The sequence below is a fragment of the Grammomys surdaster genome, unplaced genomic scaffold, assembly GCF_004785775.1.
Source record: "Grammomys surdaster isolate TR1022 unplaced genomic scaffold, NIH_TR_1.0 136, whole genome shotgun sequence".
NCBI classification, from domain to species: Eukaryota; Metazoa; Chordata; class Mammalia; order Rodentia; family Muridae; genus Grammomys; species Grammomys surdaster.
This window is the reverse complement of record NW_021604594.1, coordinates 14,566,881-14,582,700: the sequence shown is the minus strand read 5'-3', so window position 1 is coordinate 14,582,700 and position 15,820 is coordinate 14,566,881. Positions and strand designations below refer to the sequence as shown.

At 39.0% G+C, this 15,820-nt stretch overlaps 1 protein-coding gene and 1 pseudogene across 2 annotated transcripts in view; both read left to right on the top strand.

Annotated features, from left to right (window-relative positions):
- The window catches only part of Ubr3 (ubiquitin protein ligase E3 component n-recognin 3), a 145,784-nt gene that overhangs the window by 19,284 nt on the left and 110,680 nt on the right, over window positions 1-15,820 (top strand). For both annotated transcript variants that reach the window (XM_028762877.1, XM_028762876.1), the window contains exons 2-5: window positions 874-1,013; window positions 4,631-4,789; window positions 14,139-14,282; window positions 14,777-14,826. In XM_028762877.1, the coding sequence (XP_028618710.1) occupies window positions 874-1,013; window positions 4,631-4,789; window positions 14,139-14,282; window positions 14,777-14,826 (493 nt within the window). The remainder of the gene's footprint in view (window positions 1-873; window positions 1,014-4,630; window positions 4,790-14,138; window positions 14,283-14,776; window positions 14,827-15,820) is intronic.
- On the top strand, window positions 7,166-8,440 carry LOC114617412 (annotated as a pseudogene).

Here is a 15,820-nt window from a genome sequence, read left to right as displayed (position 1 = left end):
CCTCTCTCCCTCTCCTAACCTTTTGATGTCCAGAACTACCTGGGACTACTAAAGCCACGGGGGTCCACATCCTCTGTCATTTTCTGCCTTGCTCGCTCTCACCTATGGTTTTCCCTGCATCTCCCTCTCTGCCACCCTTAGCTGCTCCTCCCTTTTCCCTGTTCAGTCACAAGCCTCCCACTGCAAATGGATTGGACAGGAAAATTTCTACCACAAAGATAGTTTTTGTAATCTTCCTATTAAGTTTATTTTTAGGCATTTTTATGTATTTAATTAGTAATTTTTTTGTTTGGTAGCAAAGTAACTTATGTGACTATTTGGATTGTAAGTATTTGTAATATTTGTCTTTGTTGCTCAAATGTATCAGTTATTTTTAAAAATAATGTGTAGTGAAGATTAGCAAGAATATATACATTTAGATATATAAGCTTTTAAAAATAAGCTTCAATTATTTATATCATTGATTAGTTTATTGAGGTAGGAAAGTATAAATACTTTAGATAACTATCAAGTTGTACTTACAGGTTTATAGTGGACAGAAATAATAAAATAACACTTGAAAGTAATAGATTGCAGTAAACATGTCAATCCTATGGTGACTTTCTTTTGGTGGTCTGTTTGGGACATGGATAGTATGACCTTTTCTTAGGAAAAGTCTCTCCAGGTACCATTTTTAATTTAAAGGCCTACTAAAGTTATATTTTTTTTAACTTGGTGCTTTAAAAATCATAAAGGATTATATTGGCTTCAGTATTTGCTCATATTTTTTATTTTAGTATTGTAAATAGAAACAATACATTCTAGCTTGATTAAATATTGTTATTTTTCCTTCCTTTTTTCTTAGTTTTCTTTTTTTTTCTCTCCCTATTACAGGTTTTGCAGAAGACATCAGATTAAATCAAGTTCAAATATTCCCTGTGTCCCCAAAGACTTACTGATGATGTCTGAATTTGTTCTTCCAAGATTCATTTTTTGTCTTATTCAGTACTTAAGAGAAGGCTATAATGAACCAGGTATGTTTTAATGTGTTTAATGAAATGCTCTTAAATGATCAGATCACAGAATTTTAGCATTAATGATAAATAAAAAATTGAAAGATATCACTTAAAATTTTATATTTTTGACTATGTGTCTATGTGTATGTGGTCTGTATGTGTGTTTGTGCATGTGTATGTAGGTTCCTAGGGACGCCAGGGGTATAAGATACCCTGGAGCTTGAGTTACAGGCAGCTGCGAGCCTTCCAGTGTGTGTGCTGAGACTTGAACTCAGGTCTTCCGTAAGAGCAGTGCATGCTTCTAACCACTGAGTCATCCTGCCAGCCCAAGATACCACTTGTTTTTAACATAAAAAAGATAGCATATTAACATATTAAAGACAGCATACAAAATTATGGGCTTCACAAAGGTGTTTTTATACATTATATCTTATTCTAATTTATGCCTTTTCTGCACTACACTGCTGGGTAGAGTGGTCTTTGCTTAACATTTTTAAAGTAATGACTGTGAAGTATAGAAAAATAAATGATACAGGTCACTTTATAGATACTTGTAGCAGGCATAGCTTGGTGCTTTTTGAGTCTAAATAAAGAGTGATTTGCACTATGATTGGGCAAAATCAAGTAGTTGAGAAATGTTTGAATTTAACAGAGTTTTAGATAATAAATTGCTCTTGTTTTCCTCCCCCAGATATTTTATATAACAACTTATGATAGCCTTCAATTGTTGGCTTCCATATTACTGTATCACTGCTAAATGTGCATCAAGTTAGTGCTTAAAAAAGAAAACCACTCAACTTACAGTTATCCTTTTAAGGTTTTGATTTAGGCACATTTTAGAGTTCATTGTGGGACGTTAGGAATTAGGGAACACATTTGTTAACTTTTTAAAATGTCTTCTGCCTTAATAATGATAGTGACGTTTTTATCCTGTGCCACTACCTATTATATTATTTTTATATGTTTTAAATGATTTAACCTATACATCTTATGTTCAATTTAAAACCAGAATATGGCATACATTTTCTTCTATCTGCATTCTTAAATTGTGAAGGAGAAATTATATTTTTTAATTTTTTTACTTTTTGGGGCAGAACCTTGCTTAGTATTCCTGGTTAGCCTAAAACTCACTGTGTAGACCAGGGTGCCTTTAAATTTGTGGTGCTCCTCTTGCCTCTGCCTCCTGAGTGCTGGGATTATAGCTGTACATTATGACCACAGCCATCCTATAATATCTTTACTTTCCTGAAATTCTCTTTACTGTGAGCAAGACATTTTACTCTCTTAATTGTATTTTAAGCAACAGTTTAGAATACTTTGTTAAGTACTTCTCAGAATATGCATCTTTTTATTTATTTTTTATTTTTTTTGTTTTTTTTTTTCAAGACAGGGTTTCTCTGTGTAGCCCTGGCTGTCCTGGAACTCACTCTGTAGACCAGGCTGGCCTCGAACTCAGAAATCCACCTGTCTCTGCCTCCCAAGTGCTGGGATTAAAGGCGTGCGCTACCACCGCCCGGCCTTTTTTTTTTTTAAGAATTGGTTATTTTATGTATATGAGTACACTGTCGCTGTCTTCAGACACACAAGAAGACAGCATCAGACTCCATTACAGATGGTTGTGAGCCACCATGTCGTTGCTGGGAATTGAACTCAGGACCTCTGGAAGAGCAGTCAGTGCTCTTAACCACTGAGCCATCTCTCCAGCCCCCAGAATATGGATCTTAAAATAAAACAAAATTATTACTTTGGTTTGATCTCAAACCTCTGACTGTTTAGAATGAAGAAACTACAGATATTAGATAGGCTATTGCTGAAGTTGTTTTCTGCATTATTTCTCATGAACTTGCTAAGCTTTTTGGAAATTTGCGTTTTATATTACAGGCATTCTATTTTAAAAAGTATTAAAACTTTTTTTTTGTGAGACTCTTAAAATTTACAATTAGTTTAGTTAAAGAATATTTCACACATGTCATTAACTTTTCTCTCAGTAATATTTAGTTGATTAAAAAGCAACATGAGTCCAGTGCATAGTTGTGATAGTTGTATGATACTCTTACCTGGTTAAATACTTAATTACTTAGAGACTGGGGTTCACTGTGTAGTTCTGGCTGTCCTGGAAGACTCTGTGTAGACCAGACTGAGCTTAAACTTGTAGACGTTGCCTGCCTCTGCCTCCAGAGTGCTAGGTCTAAAGGCATGTGCCACCACACCTAGCTATTGTTGTTGCTTTTGTTTGTTTGTTTTTCTATTTTTTTAAAATATGAAAATATGAAGAAGCTAGTGGAAGCATTTTCACCTAAGGATGAATGTCATGAATGCACATTCATTAATTTTTCTTCCATTGCTCATCATTAATTTCTTAGTTGGGCAAGCAATCAAAAAAAGGAAAAACCTAAACAAACAAAACTCCAAAACTGTGAGCTCACTAAAATTTGAGGTCATGGAAGTTCAGAAATTTTGTGGATTCATAGTTATTTTGGGTTCTTTTTCTCATTTTACCTTAGAATGTCTGCTTATTATTAGATGTCTGCAGAGCCCTTGGAAACTAAAGCAAACTGGGGAGAAGGTACACATGTGTAGCTCCCAGTACTTGCTTTCAACTGAGAAAGTAAGTTTGGTGCTGAGTAAATGTCCCCTGTGTGGCGCACAGAGCCTTCTTTAGCTCCGAAGACATATTCTTCTTTTAGCTAATTGTTACTAAACTCTAAAGTTTTGTTTCTTTACATCTTTCTTTTTGGCTTTGGGCCAGCAGTTCTCAACCTTGTGGGTGGAGGTTGAATGTCCCTTTCATATATACGCAGATGTCCTGCAGATCACATATTTACATTGTGATTCCTAACGGTAGCAAAATTGCAGTTATGAAGTAGCAACAAAATAATCGTATGGTTGGGGGTCAGCACTGTATCGAAGGCTGCAGCGTTAGGAAGGTTGAGAACCACTGCTCTAGGTTTTTTTTTTTTTTTTTTTCCTCTGAGACAGGGTTTCTCTTATAGCCAGGGCTGTCCTGGAACTCACTCTGTAGACCAGGCTGGCCTCGAACTCAGAAATCCTCCTGCCTCTGCCTCCCAAGTGCTGGGATTAAAGGCATGTGCCACCACTGCCCGGCTGCTTTAGGGTCTTTAGGACATCTTTATTTTATTTTATCATTATTATTTTTAGGACATCTTTTTAAAGGGCAAAAACATAAGGCTTTTCCTTTCATCTTTAATATTTTTCTCATTTACTAGCCAAAGTGGTTGTGTTTTTGTTTGTTTGTTTTTTGTTTTTGTTTTTTTAAATCTCTATTTCCATTTCTCCTTGATTGTGCATCCTCACAGCACTCTGGTAGAGAGGTCCGGGGACCCTTGTGTGTTTCTCGAAGCCAGCTTTAGAGACAAGTATTCTCCACATGCTGTTTTACCAGCCCCACAAGTTTAAATTCGCACAATGTCATTAATTAATATTGACTTAATGCTGACTTTTTTGGCTGTAAAATATCATCAAAACTAATAAAATTTTAAAAGAGTAAAATGTTATCTTTCTGAATAAAATATTTTAAGTTATCCTTAGTTATATAATTATGTTTATATGTGTGTGTGTGTATATATATATATGTGTGTGTGTGTGTGTGTATACATTTTTTTTTCTTTCTTTAGCAGCTGATGTACCATCAGAAAAAGATCTGAACAAAGTCCTTCAGCTTTTGGAGCCTCAGATTTCTTTTTTAGAAGACCTGACTAAAATGGGAGGAGCAATGAGGGCTGTTCTTACTCAGGTGTTAACAAACCAACAGAACTACAAAGACCTGACTGCTGGTAAGTGAACTGTTAGAACAGACTTATAGTTTACTTATGCATACTCACTGAAAGAGAAAGTAGCATCTTTTAGGACTTAGTGTTTTTTATAGAATTCTAAACCTTGAAATTATTAAGAAAACTTCTTATAGATGAGAAAACTGAACTTCAGCAAAATTACTGGACTCCTTAAAGACTTCTCAGCTAATCTCTGTTGCAATATCTGTCTGGCCTCTTCATTCTCGGGTGTGATGATGCTTGGAAGAGCTCAGCTCAGGTTGCTGGTCACTGGCAAGTGCTTTTACCTGCTGAGACATTTCACAGACCAGAATACCTGATTCACTGAGGTCGCAGGGTGGGGTAAGGGTAGGGTTATGCTTCACTGTGAAGGAAATATTTATTTAAAGTAAAACCTAAGAGAGCATGAACTTCAGGGGCATGGAATTGGGTGATGATTATGTTCCTGTGTTTGCCGTAAACAAGATACAATAGGAGAAGATGAGGCAGCAGTTTGAAACTATAGCAGAGCAGGTAGTACACACTGCAGGCTCTTAGGAAAAGGAAGAGTGTGAGCTGTGTCTTATGATTGCTCTGGAAGACTTCCTGACTGTACACACTGGCCCTGAGGCAGATCATGGTGATCCTGCTGAGTTAGCAATTATCATATTGGTCCACTGAAGCTAGAGGAAACTGAAAATTTGGGGCAGAATACCAATGAGTGATGGGTAGATTTTTGGAGAATCAGTGAGTATCCAGTATGAGACTATCTAAGATTTTTGAAATTTTTTTTCTTCTTAGATTTATTTTATATGTGTAAGTGTTTTACCTTCATGTATGTATGTGCATCACATGTATGTCTGGTGCCTGTGGAAGTCATAGAGGACATAGAGGACATCAGAAACTAGAGTTACAGATCAACTGTGAGTTGGTGTGTGGGTGCTAGGAATTGAACCTGGGTCTTCTGCTAGAACAAGTGCTCTTAACTGCTGAGCCGTCTCTCACTACTCCCTGAGATTTGTTAGGCATTGTCTATTATAGGTTAAAAATGGAATAGTTACCTGTAGGAAAGCAGTGTTGGTTAGATTTTAGTTTAGCCAGCTGAAAGAGACCTTTCTATTTCTGTAAGCATCTGACTCTGAGATTCCAGAAGGCTAAACCTTGAGTAAGTAAGGTCAACTCTGGCTTAGTCTTAAGAAAATTTAAAATCAAAAGAGAAAATGAGAAAAAGAAAAACATAAAGAAAGCTCAGGATCAGGGGATACAGGTATAGCTCAGCAATTAAGAGACAGACGGGGGTGGGGGCTGCTTTTCAAAACTCCCAACACTCATATTTGGGCAATTTATAACTGCTGCTAACTCTAGCTCCACGGGAATCTGACATCCTCTTCTGGCCTCTGAGAGCACCACACACATACAAACCCACATTTAACACACACATATACACATAATAAAAATATATCTTAAAAAAGCTTATAACCTAGGCAGTACAGATGGCTCAGCAAATAAAAATACTTGCTGCACAAGCCTGATAGCCTGAGTTTCAGCCTCAGAATCCCCAGTGAAAGGAGAGAACCAACTTCCAAAAGCTGTCCTCTGACCCCCTGCCCCCTCCATGACATGCACAAAGTACCTTCACGCGCATGTGCGCACACGCACACACACACACACACACACACACACACACTAGAAAGAGCCTTGTCACTCAACAGTACCTGCATAGAAAGATAGAAGGCAGAGTATGAGATGTTTCCTGTCAAGGTAGAGGTCCTTTCAGCACATTGAACTTTCCATAGATCTGCCTCGTATGTTTTGTTTTTTTCTTCTTTACCAGCCCAAAATATTCAGCTTGTGGTTGAACTGTCTTCTAGAACAAAATTTAGTACTCTGACGATTGAAAATCTTTTATATTGTATTATTAGTATATGTAGTGCATAGTAAAAACTAGTGGGGATGCCAAGAAATAAGCAGCTGTATGCTAGAGTCAAGTGATGAAAAAGCCCCTGAAAATTGACCAAGATGATGGAGTAGATGTTGCATTTACCAAATAAAGACATTAAAACAATTATTAGACATGTCCAAAAACTTAAAGACAAATGTGTCTAAAGAATTAATGGAAGGGAGGGGATGGGGGCATGTGGAGGGAAACTGGGAGGGGAGATAACATTTGAAATGAAAATAAATAAAATAACCAAAAAAAAAGTTTTTTTTTTTTAATTGTAGGAAGGCTATAATTTTTAAAACCTGTCATTGCTTTGGTGTGGTGGCGAGTGTGTACTTATGTCGTTAAATAATGTGGATCGGTGCTGTAGAGGAACGGCTGTCAGTGTTTAGCTGTGGACAGCCAGAGGTTGGGGTGTCTTCTCCTCCGTTCGGCGAACCTCTGCTTCAGGAGGAGCCATGGCGCTCAGGGTCACGAGAAACACAAGAATTAACACAGAAAATAAGGCCAAGGTCAGTATGGCAGGTGCCAAGCGTGTGCCTGTGGCAGTTGCTGCTGCCTCCAAACCCGGGCTGAGATTGAGAACTGCTCTTGGAGATATTGGTAATAAAGTCAGCGAACAGGCAAGAGTGCCTCTGAAAAAGGAAGCAAAAACATTAGGTGCTGGAAAAGGTCCTGTTAAAGTCCTACCAAAACCTGTGGAGAAGGTGCCTGTGTGTGAACCAGAGGTGGAACTTGCTGAGCCTGAGCCTGAGCATGTTACAGAAGAGAAGCTTTCTCCTGAACCTATTTTGGTTGATAATCCCTCTCCAAGCCCAATGGAAACATCTGGATGTGCGCCCGCAGAAGAGTATCTGTGTCAGGCTTTCTCTGGTGTAATTCTTGAAATGAGTGATGTCGATGCAGATGACAGAGCCGATCCAAACCTCTGCAGTGAATACGTGAAAGATATCTATGCTTATCGCAGACAACTGGAGGAAGAGCAGCCAGTTAGACCAAAATACCTACTGGGTCGTGAAGTCACTGGAAACATGAGGGCCATCCTAATTGACTGGCTAATACAGGTTCAAATGAAATTTAAGCTGCTGCAGGAGACCATGTACATGACTGTGTCCATTATTGATCAGTTCATGCAGAACAGTTGTGTGCACAAGAAGATGCTACAGCTGGTTGGTGTAACTGCCATGTTTATTGCAAGCAAATATGAGGAGATGTACCCTCCAGAAGTTGGTGACTTTGCTTTTGTGACTAACAACACTTACACTAAGCATCAGATCAGACAGATGGAGATGAAGGTTCTAAGAGTTCTAAACTTCAACCTGGGTCACCCTCTGCCTCTGCACTTCCTCTGTAGAGCATGTAAAATTGGAGAGGTTGATGTCGAGCAGCATAATTTGGCCAAATACCTCATGGAGCTCTCTATGCTAGACTATGACATAGTGCATTTTGCTCCTTCTCAAATTGCAGCTGAGGCTTTTTGCTTAGCACTGAAAATTCTTGACAACGGTGAATGGACACCAACTCTGCAGCGCTACCTATCCTACACTGAAGAATCCCTGCTTCCTGTTATGCAGCACCTGGCTAAGAATATAGTCATGGTGAACCATGGCCTTACAAAGCACATGGCTATCAAGAACAAGTATCCAACATCTAAACATGCTAAGGTCAGCATCCTGGCACAGCTGAACTGTACACTAGTTCAGAATTTGTCTAAGGCCGTGACAAAGACATAACTCCAATGGATACTACATCTGCAAATGTAGTAGTTGGCACCATGTGCCACCTGTACATAGGATACAGTGTTTACTTGCTCTTCAATAAAGGTTGTGACTTTTTACTTTGCATAGTTTAACTCATTTGAATGTGGTTGCTTCTGACTTTAAGATAACAGAAGTTGTCAAAGAATTTAGGAGTATATTAAGAACTACTTCTAGAGCCAGGCAGTGGTGGCGCACGCCTTTAATCCCAGCACTTGGGAGGCAGAGACAGGTGGATTTCTGAGTTCGAGGTCAGCCTGGTCTACAGAGTGAGTTCCAGGGCAGCCAGGGCTACACAGAGAAAACCTGTTTCTAGTTTAACAGCTGTCAACTAATGTATGTATTTGTATCCTATATGTTCATGTCCTTCACTGTGTGTCCTTATCATATATATCATGTAAAGTCTTCTGCCTAGCTCTGATTTAAACCAGCTAGTCCTTTGTTCCATTTTCTTAGAGGTGGTTGCCACTACTGTCTCTTGAGCTGTCAACTTTCAGATCTGAAACAAGAATTTTTGTTATGTAAAATAGGATGTTCAAAATTAAAGGTGTCTTTTAAAAGAATTTGCCCCCAGATCTCAATACTAACAGATAAGGGTGTATTCTATATCCTGTATAGATATAATCATGCATAGATTGTTAAGGAGATATTTTTATAAGGGTTCATTTTATCAACAGTATTCCTTTCAGCATTCCTTTCAATGCCTATATTGTTGTATTTCCTAGTGTGAACAAATTGTATGTAATATATTCAGTCATTCCCTTAGTGATATTCAAGTGCATTCTCTTGTTGCCCTCCATACAGTGCTTCTGAAATGCTGTTTGATGCCTTGCTTGGCTTCATGTATAGTAGCTCTCCCAGGGGGTGTGCTTTCAGTTTTGATAGCCAGATAAGTGTGGCTGGTACCATACCAAGGTGCCACTTCTCTCGCGTGTCTTGTAACTCCAACTGGAAAAGAAATCCTGCCTCATTTGCTGTATTAATTTATACATCTGATACCAGGTTGAATAAAAATTGTATTGATAGCAAAAAAGAAATAATGTGAATCACTTCCTTCTATGCTAAAAAAAAAAAAGAATTAATGGAAAATAGGGTATCAGTCAGTAAAGAGAGGAAATCTCCACAAAGAAGTGTAAACGCAGAGCCAAAGTGACTTTCTATAACTGACAGTTACTGTAAACTACAGTGATGGAGTTGAGACGTTCATTCAGTAATTGGATAGATTAGAAGAGCCTGTGCTGAAGACAGCAACAGATCCACCAACCTGGGAAACAGAGCAGGAAATGGTTGAACAAAACGTATTAGAGTTCCAGGGACCTATTAGAATCAGGTCATCTAGCATGTGTATTATTTTAGATCTGAAGTATTTGAAAAATTCAACTGAATTTTTTCAAACTGTATGAAAAATATTGATTAGAAGATATAAGATATTTGGTGAACTCCAATATGGATAGACACATAACACCTATGTGCCTTCCAGATACCAGGTTAAGGGACTACCAAGTGGGAATATTTATGGATCCGAATGAGCTTGCTTCTTTGGAGGGATTAAAAAGCCTAGGGTGTTGATAGTTAGCTCAAATAAGGCCCACATCAGAGTATATCCAAATGTTCACAGGATATGTACAGTTTTATATTTTGTTCTGAGTATATTGGCAAGTCATATGTATTAGTTACCTTTCTGTTGCTCTGATAAATACCACGACCAAAAAAGACTTATGGAGGTAAGAGCATTTTGGTTTTGATTTTAGGGGTTGTTGTTGTTGTTGTTGTGATGATGGTGTCAATGACAGCAAGGAGCTGGGGGCGGGGAATCTGAGAAATCATCTCTTAGTCACAGATACAGAGCATGAACTGAAAGTGGGATGAGCTGTGGCCTCGCAAAGCCCAGCCCCAGTCAGGTATGTACTTCTTCCAGCCGACCTGCACTACCTTCCTAAACAGTGCAACCACTGAGGACCAAGTGTTAAGCACTTGAGCCTAACAGGGAGTTTTCATTTAAACTACTACATGATGCAAATGTTTTAGCCTTAAGAGTGAGATGATCTGATTCTTTTTTTGGCCAGTAATAATTGGAAAGAGTAAGAAAGGCAGCTCAGGCACTGTTTCAGGGAATGATGATGGTGATTTCTGTTTCATCTTGATCATGAAACGAGGTAGGTGAAGATCAGTGGATGCGGTGGTTCAGGGCTATCATCCCAGTACTCAAGAGGTTGAGATAATTGGATTTCAAGTTGGAGGTTAGCCTGAGCTACATAGTCAGAATCCTGTCTTAAAAGGGGAGGAGGAAGCTTGCCACACACCACCTTTCGCTGTCAAGAGAGCTGGCCCTGCCCCTCACCAACACCAGAGAGAGTGGGCCCCGTACTTTGCCTGGGCAGCACAGTAGAGCTGCCCCTGGTGGCAAGGGCACAGGTGAGGCAACCCTGAAGGTATGAGCAAGAGAGAGATGATCCCAGCACTCAGTCTACTGTGTAGTGGTGTGAGTGAGACAGATGCCCCCTCCCCTCTCTAACCCCTAGCAGGAGGGCTTGCGCCAAGGTCATGAGAACAGGAGAGGTAGCCCTGCCCCTCGCTGGCTGTGTCTTTGAGTGAGCTAACAGGGCCAGTGCTGGAGAGCTTGCCCAAACTGTGTGGATGTAGGAGAGTGGGCGGGCTCAGCACCTCCGCTACCACCCAGGTACAGATCCAGGGCTTTGAGTTGGCCCACCCCAGCATCTGCCCCATCTATAAACTATGAAAAGGGCAGCCTTACAAATCTAAAGCTGCAGGATCTCCATGACACAGGGCAACAACAGGGTGTCTGAGAGGAGTCCCAGTGAGATTCAATATTGATAGTGTAGCAGAAACCAGAGGCCTTGAACCAGACCAATGACGCATTGCAATGAACATTTACAAGTAAAGATGTGTGGGCAGAAGGAAGGTATACTGTGGGGCACTCTGTGACACACTACAGCTTCCACAGTGAGATGTTTTTATTTATTTAATTATTTAATTTAATTTTTTTCTTTTTGAGGGGATGTTGCAAGGGCAGAGGGTGGATACAAAGGAATGGGGAGACGAGTGGGATTGGGGTGCATGACATGAAATTCACAAAGAATCAATACAGAGTTAAAAAAAGTGTGAGGGGGATTATGCCTGGACATTTGTTATTTTCTTAAACTAGAAATGACTTTTTATTTGAAACTATCAAATTGTTGAGAAAAGACATACGTGGATTATCTTGATTGTCTTTTCCTTTTTTTTTTTCCCTTTACCAGGTTGGCCTTGAATTTAGAGGGATCTGCCTGCTTCTGTTTTCTGAGTGTTTGCAATAAAGGCATGCACCACTTGACCTAGTTAAGCAGATTGTTCTTTTTTCAGGGGTTAGGGGTGGCATTGAAATAGGGTTTTCCTGTGTAGCTTTGGCTGTCCTGGAACTCTCTCTGTAGGCTAGGCTGGCCTTGAACTCAGAGATCCTTCTGAGTGCTGGGATTAAAGAAAGGCATGTACCACCACTGCCTGGCAAGCAAATTATTCTTAACCATTGTAGCAATTTTAAGCCTGTACAGTAGTTTTTACTTCATTTCTATAATTAAAAAAATTCTTCTTGAAACTAAGCAACATGAACAATAACCCTTAGTTAGCTTTTATTGATGAACATTGAATTAGATTTTCATTCCCAGGTTTGAAATTTGAGCCAGTTTTTGTGAATGTGTCTATAGTTCTAGCTACTCAGGAGGCTGAGGTCAGGGGAGTTACAAATTTAAGATCTATGTGGGATGCAGAATAAGGTCAGGGCCCTCTGAGTTTGAACAAATTGGAGACCTTGTCTCAAAATGAAAAGCAAAACTGTGATGGATATAGATCAGTGGAGAGTGGGCTGCTTAGCATGCTTGAGGTTCAATTCCCAGGAGACAGTTTGAGATTTTTCAGTCTAGTTTCTGTGCTCACTAGCTATCACTAGAAAGCCAAGCCACCTTTCTAAGCCTGTTTCCGTTAACAAATGGCCACAAATAAATGACATACACTTTCAGGGTTATTGTGAGGAACTGATTAACTACATTTAGTTCAATGAACAGCATCTATGATAGGACTTTTATTATTTAGGAAACCTTTTTTGTGGTACTGAAGACTAAACTTGAATCCAGAGCCTGGCCTATGTTAGGCAAACCATTGGGTTAGAACCCTAGCACTTACTCATTTCTGTAGGAATCTGCATGCTTTTATTTATTTTTTAAAAAATATTTATTTATTTTTATTTTATGCGTATGTATGTTTGCCTGCATGTGTGTAAGTAGGACCAGATGTGAGCCTGGTGCCTGCAGGGATCAGAAGGTCAAATTCTCTGAAATCGAGTTAGAGGTGGTAATGAGTTGCCAAGTGGGTGCTGGCAACCAAACTCCATGCCTCTGGAAGAGCAGTAAGTGCTCTTAACTGCCCAGCCTTCTCTTCATGCCTTTTTTTTTTATTCTTAAACTATTTGTAGTTATTTTCAGTGTTGGACCTTACTTGAAGGTGGGACTTGTCCCATTTATTTAATATGTTTCCTTAAAAACAAGGACAGTTTGAGAGCTGAAGCAAACGGCAGGAACTACAACAAACACCAAGACGGTCTGTCTTATGGGCTGTGTCACTGTTAGTCTGTTGCGTGGTTTATATCACTGGTGTTGATAGTATTAGCCCACTGGAAACTCCTGTGTGATCACATAGTTGGCAGTGTTCAGAGCTTAAGGAAGACACAAACTACCTAAGAACTGGCAAATGCCATGGACATTTGGCTTTTATATAGGGGATAAGAGAGAATGAGTAAGTTTTAGGGTAAAGAACTCCAAATTGCTGCTCCTTTCTTTCACTATTTTTCCATTCTTTATAATATATTAAAAAATAAAACAAAAATTAGCAATAATCAGTAAACTGAAATGCTTAAGTGAAAGTTCTAAGATGAGTTGTGGGACCTAAGTGTTCCCATCCTTGTGGAGATAAACTGTCTTAAGTGGTACTTCAATGGAAATTAGATTTTTTTTTCTTTTTGAGGCAGAGTCTTTTTATGTAGTTTAGGCTATTTGGGAATTCTGTGTAGACCAGGCTGGCCTCAAACTCAGAGATCCATGTGCCTCTGCCTTGCAAGTGCTGGGATTAAAGGCATGTGTGACTATGCCAGTTATAAATTATACATTTCATTTCTTAAGTGTGATAAGATGACTAGAAAAAACAAGAATTAAATGTAATTTCATTTGTACTATTTGAAAGCTTTCTTTATCTTCTTTGGAAAGCCTTTCTGAGTATTCTTCTCTGGATAAGGCCTGAGTATTTGGTATCCTAAAACTACAGATGATCAGATCACATGAGGGCTTCTGGTTTGTAATTGTATTCACTATGCTTTCTCTTTCCTTTCTCGACTACTAACCTTCGGGTTTCTGGAAGGTTGAAATCATGCTTTAGTATGTCTTGTCTATAATTTCCTCATCTACTTTAGATGCTCAATGGATTTCATTCCTATTATAAATTGCTGATCATTCTGGGATTGTCAGTGCCAAGTATAATCACAAATATTATCGGAAGTGAATTTTATGTTTATTCTAGTTGGTTCCTCTTCTGTTAGAGTATTTACTTGTGTGTATTTGCAGAATGACTGTATTTAGACTTTGAGTAGAATATTTTCTTCTGACTCTAACTTTGTCTTCAATATTAGGTCTTGGAGAAAATGCTTGTGCAAAGAAAAGTCATGAGAAGTACCTTATAGCTCTGAAGAGCTCGGGACTCACATACCCTGAGGATAAGCTAGTGTATGGGATGCAGGAACCGTCTGCCGGCACGAGCGCTCTGGCAGCTCAAGGTTTGTCTAAGTGTTTAATGTGAACCACAGTGACTTCATTTTATTGAACAGACAGCCTCTCAAACTTTTCTCTATGATTGAACATTCGAGCTTTATGGAAAGGAATGTCATGAAAAGGAAGGTGGTAGTTAGACAAGTGAATGAAGAAAATTAATTTTTCTTAAATACAGGTTGTTCAGTTTTTAGACTTGTAGTTTGGACTCGTGAGAAGTGTAGCAGTTGCTCTTCAGACTTCACCAGCTCAGTGGCTTAGTAATCATGTCTTAAACTTAAAAAGCAAGATCCTTCTGGAACAACTTGTAATTACTAAATTTGTTTTTTTCCTGAGATTTTTCTGTTGAAGTATCAGCCCATTAGATAACATGTTCTTAAAGGTAAAGCTGAACTTTGCTGGGGTTAGTTTTAGAATGAGTTGTTTTTACTTATTGTTCTAATATTTGTATGTCTCAAAATAATTTTAAAGTACATCAGTACTTTTTTTCTTCTGTCTGAAGGTTTTGCAGGTGCTACTGGAACACTGGGACAGATAGACTCTTCAGATGAGGTGAGATTTAAATTTTAAAACTTTTTCTTGTTTTTAAAACAAAATCTTGAACATTCATTTTTACCAATGAAGACTCAGGAGCCAGATGCTGTGGTGAAATCTTACTAGCTCAGAGAGACAGAGAAAGTACCCAGCCAACTTTCCTACTTCACCGATGTCCCAGAAGGAAAAAGGTCCTTCTTCACTGTGTCTTAAATACCCTTCAACTCAAAGACCCTTTTTCTCTTTCCTGAGTTTTCTTATGTTTACTCCCTGTCATCTGATTGTTTGCTCCTCCTCTTGACCTGTCTTTGACTTTATTTAGCTTTTGCTCACAGTAAGCTCTTGGGATGATAGTGGGTGACAGGGCTGAGCCACACTACAACAAGGTTTTTTCAGTTCATCATCTTGGAGATTCATGATGTGATCACATATCCTGCAACATTTTTTGAAAAGAGAATTTTAAGTGTTTAGAGCTATGAAGATTTATGGCTTGGGGGTTTGGAGATGCTTCAGTGGGTGAAGTGTCTGCTGTGTAAGTAGGAAGACCTGAGTTTGGATTTAAGCATCCACACAAAAGCCAGGGTTGAGCTTATGTCTGTAATCCTAGTACCAGGGGTTTGAGATAGGCAGATTTAGTGGGTAATGCACTTGCTGACCAACCAGCCTAAGCAAAATAGAGGGCCAGATTCACTGAGAGCTCCCTACTCTCTTTAAAAATAAAACGCAGTAGAGAGTGATAGAAGGAGGTACCCAGTGTGTACTCTGACCTCTGTAAGAGCAGGCACACAGCTGCGCACACACATCTCATGCTCCCAACTCAAAGTTAACGGAAGATCATTGTAGGGTTTATGAAAAAAGTTTGGTTGTTATCTACTATAAGCTCAGTTAGACAACATACTGAAGCTCAACAGTAGCTTCTGGGATTCTAAGTCACAGTTTCTTAGTGGCAAGAGAAGGACTACAATAGATTTTCACTTCTTTTCATATCTAGAATGGAAATTTTAAAACATTT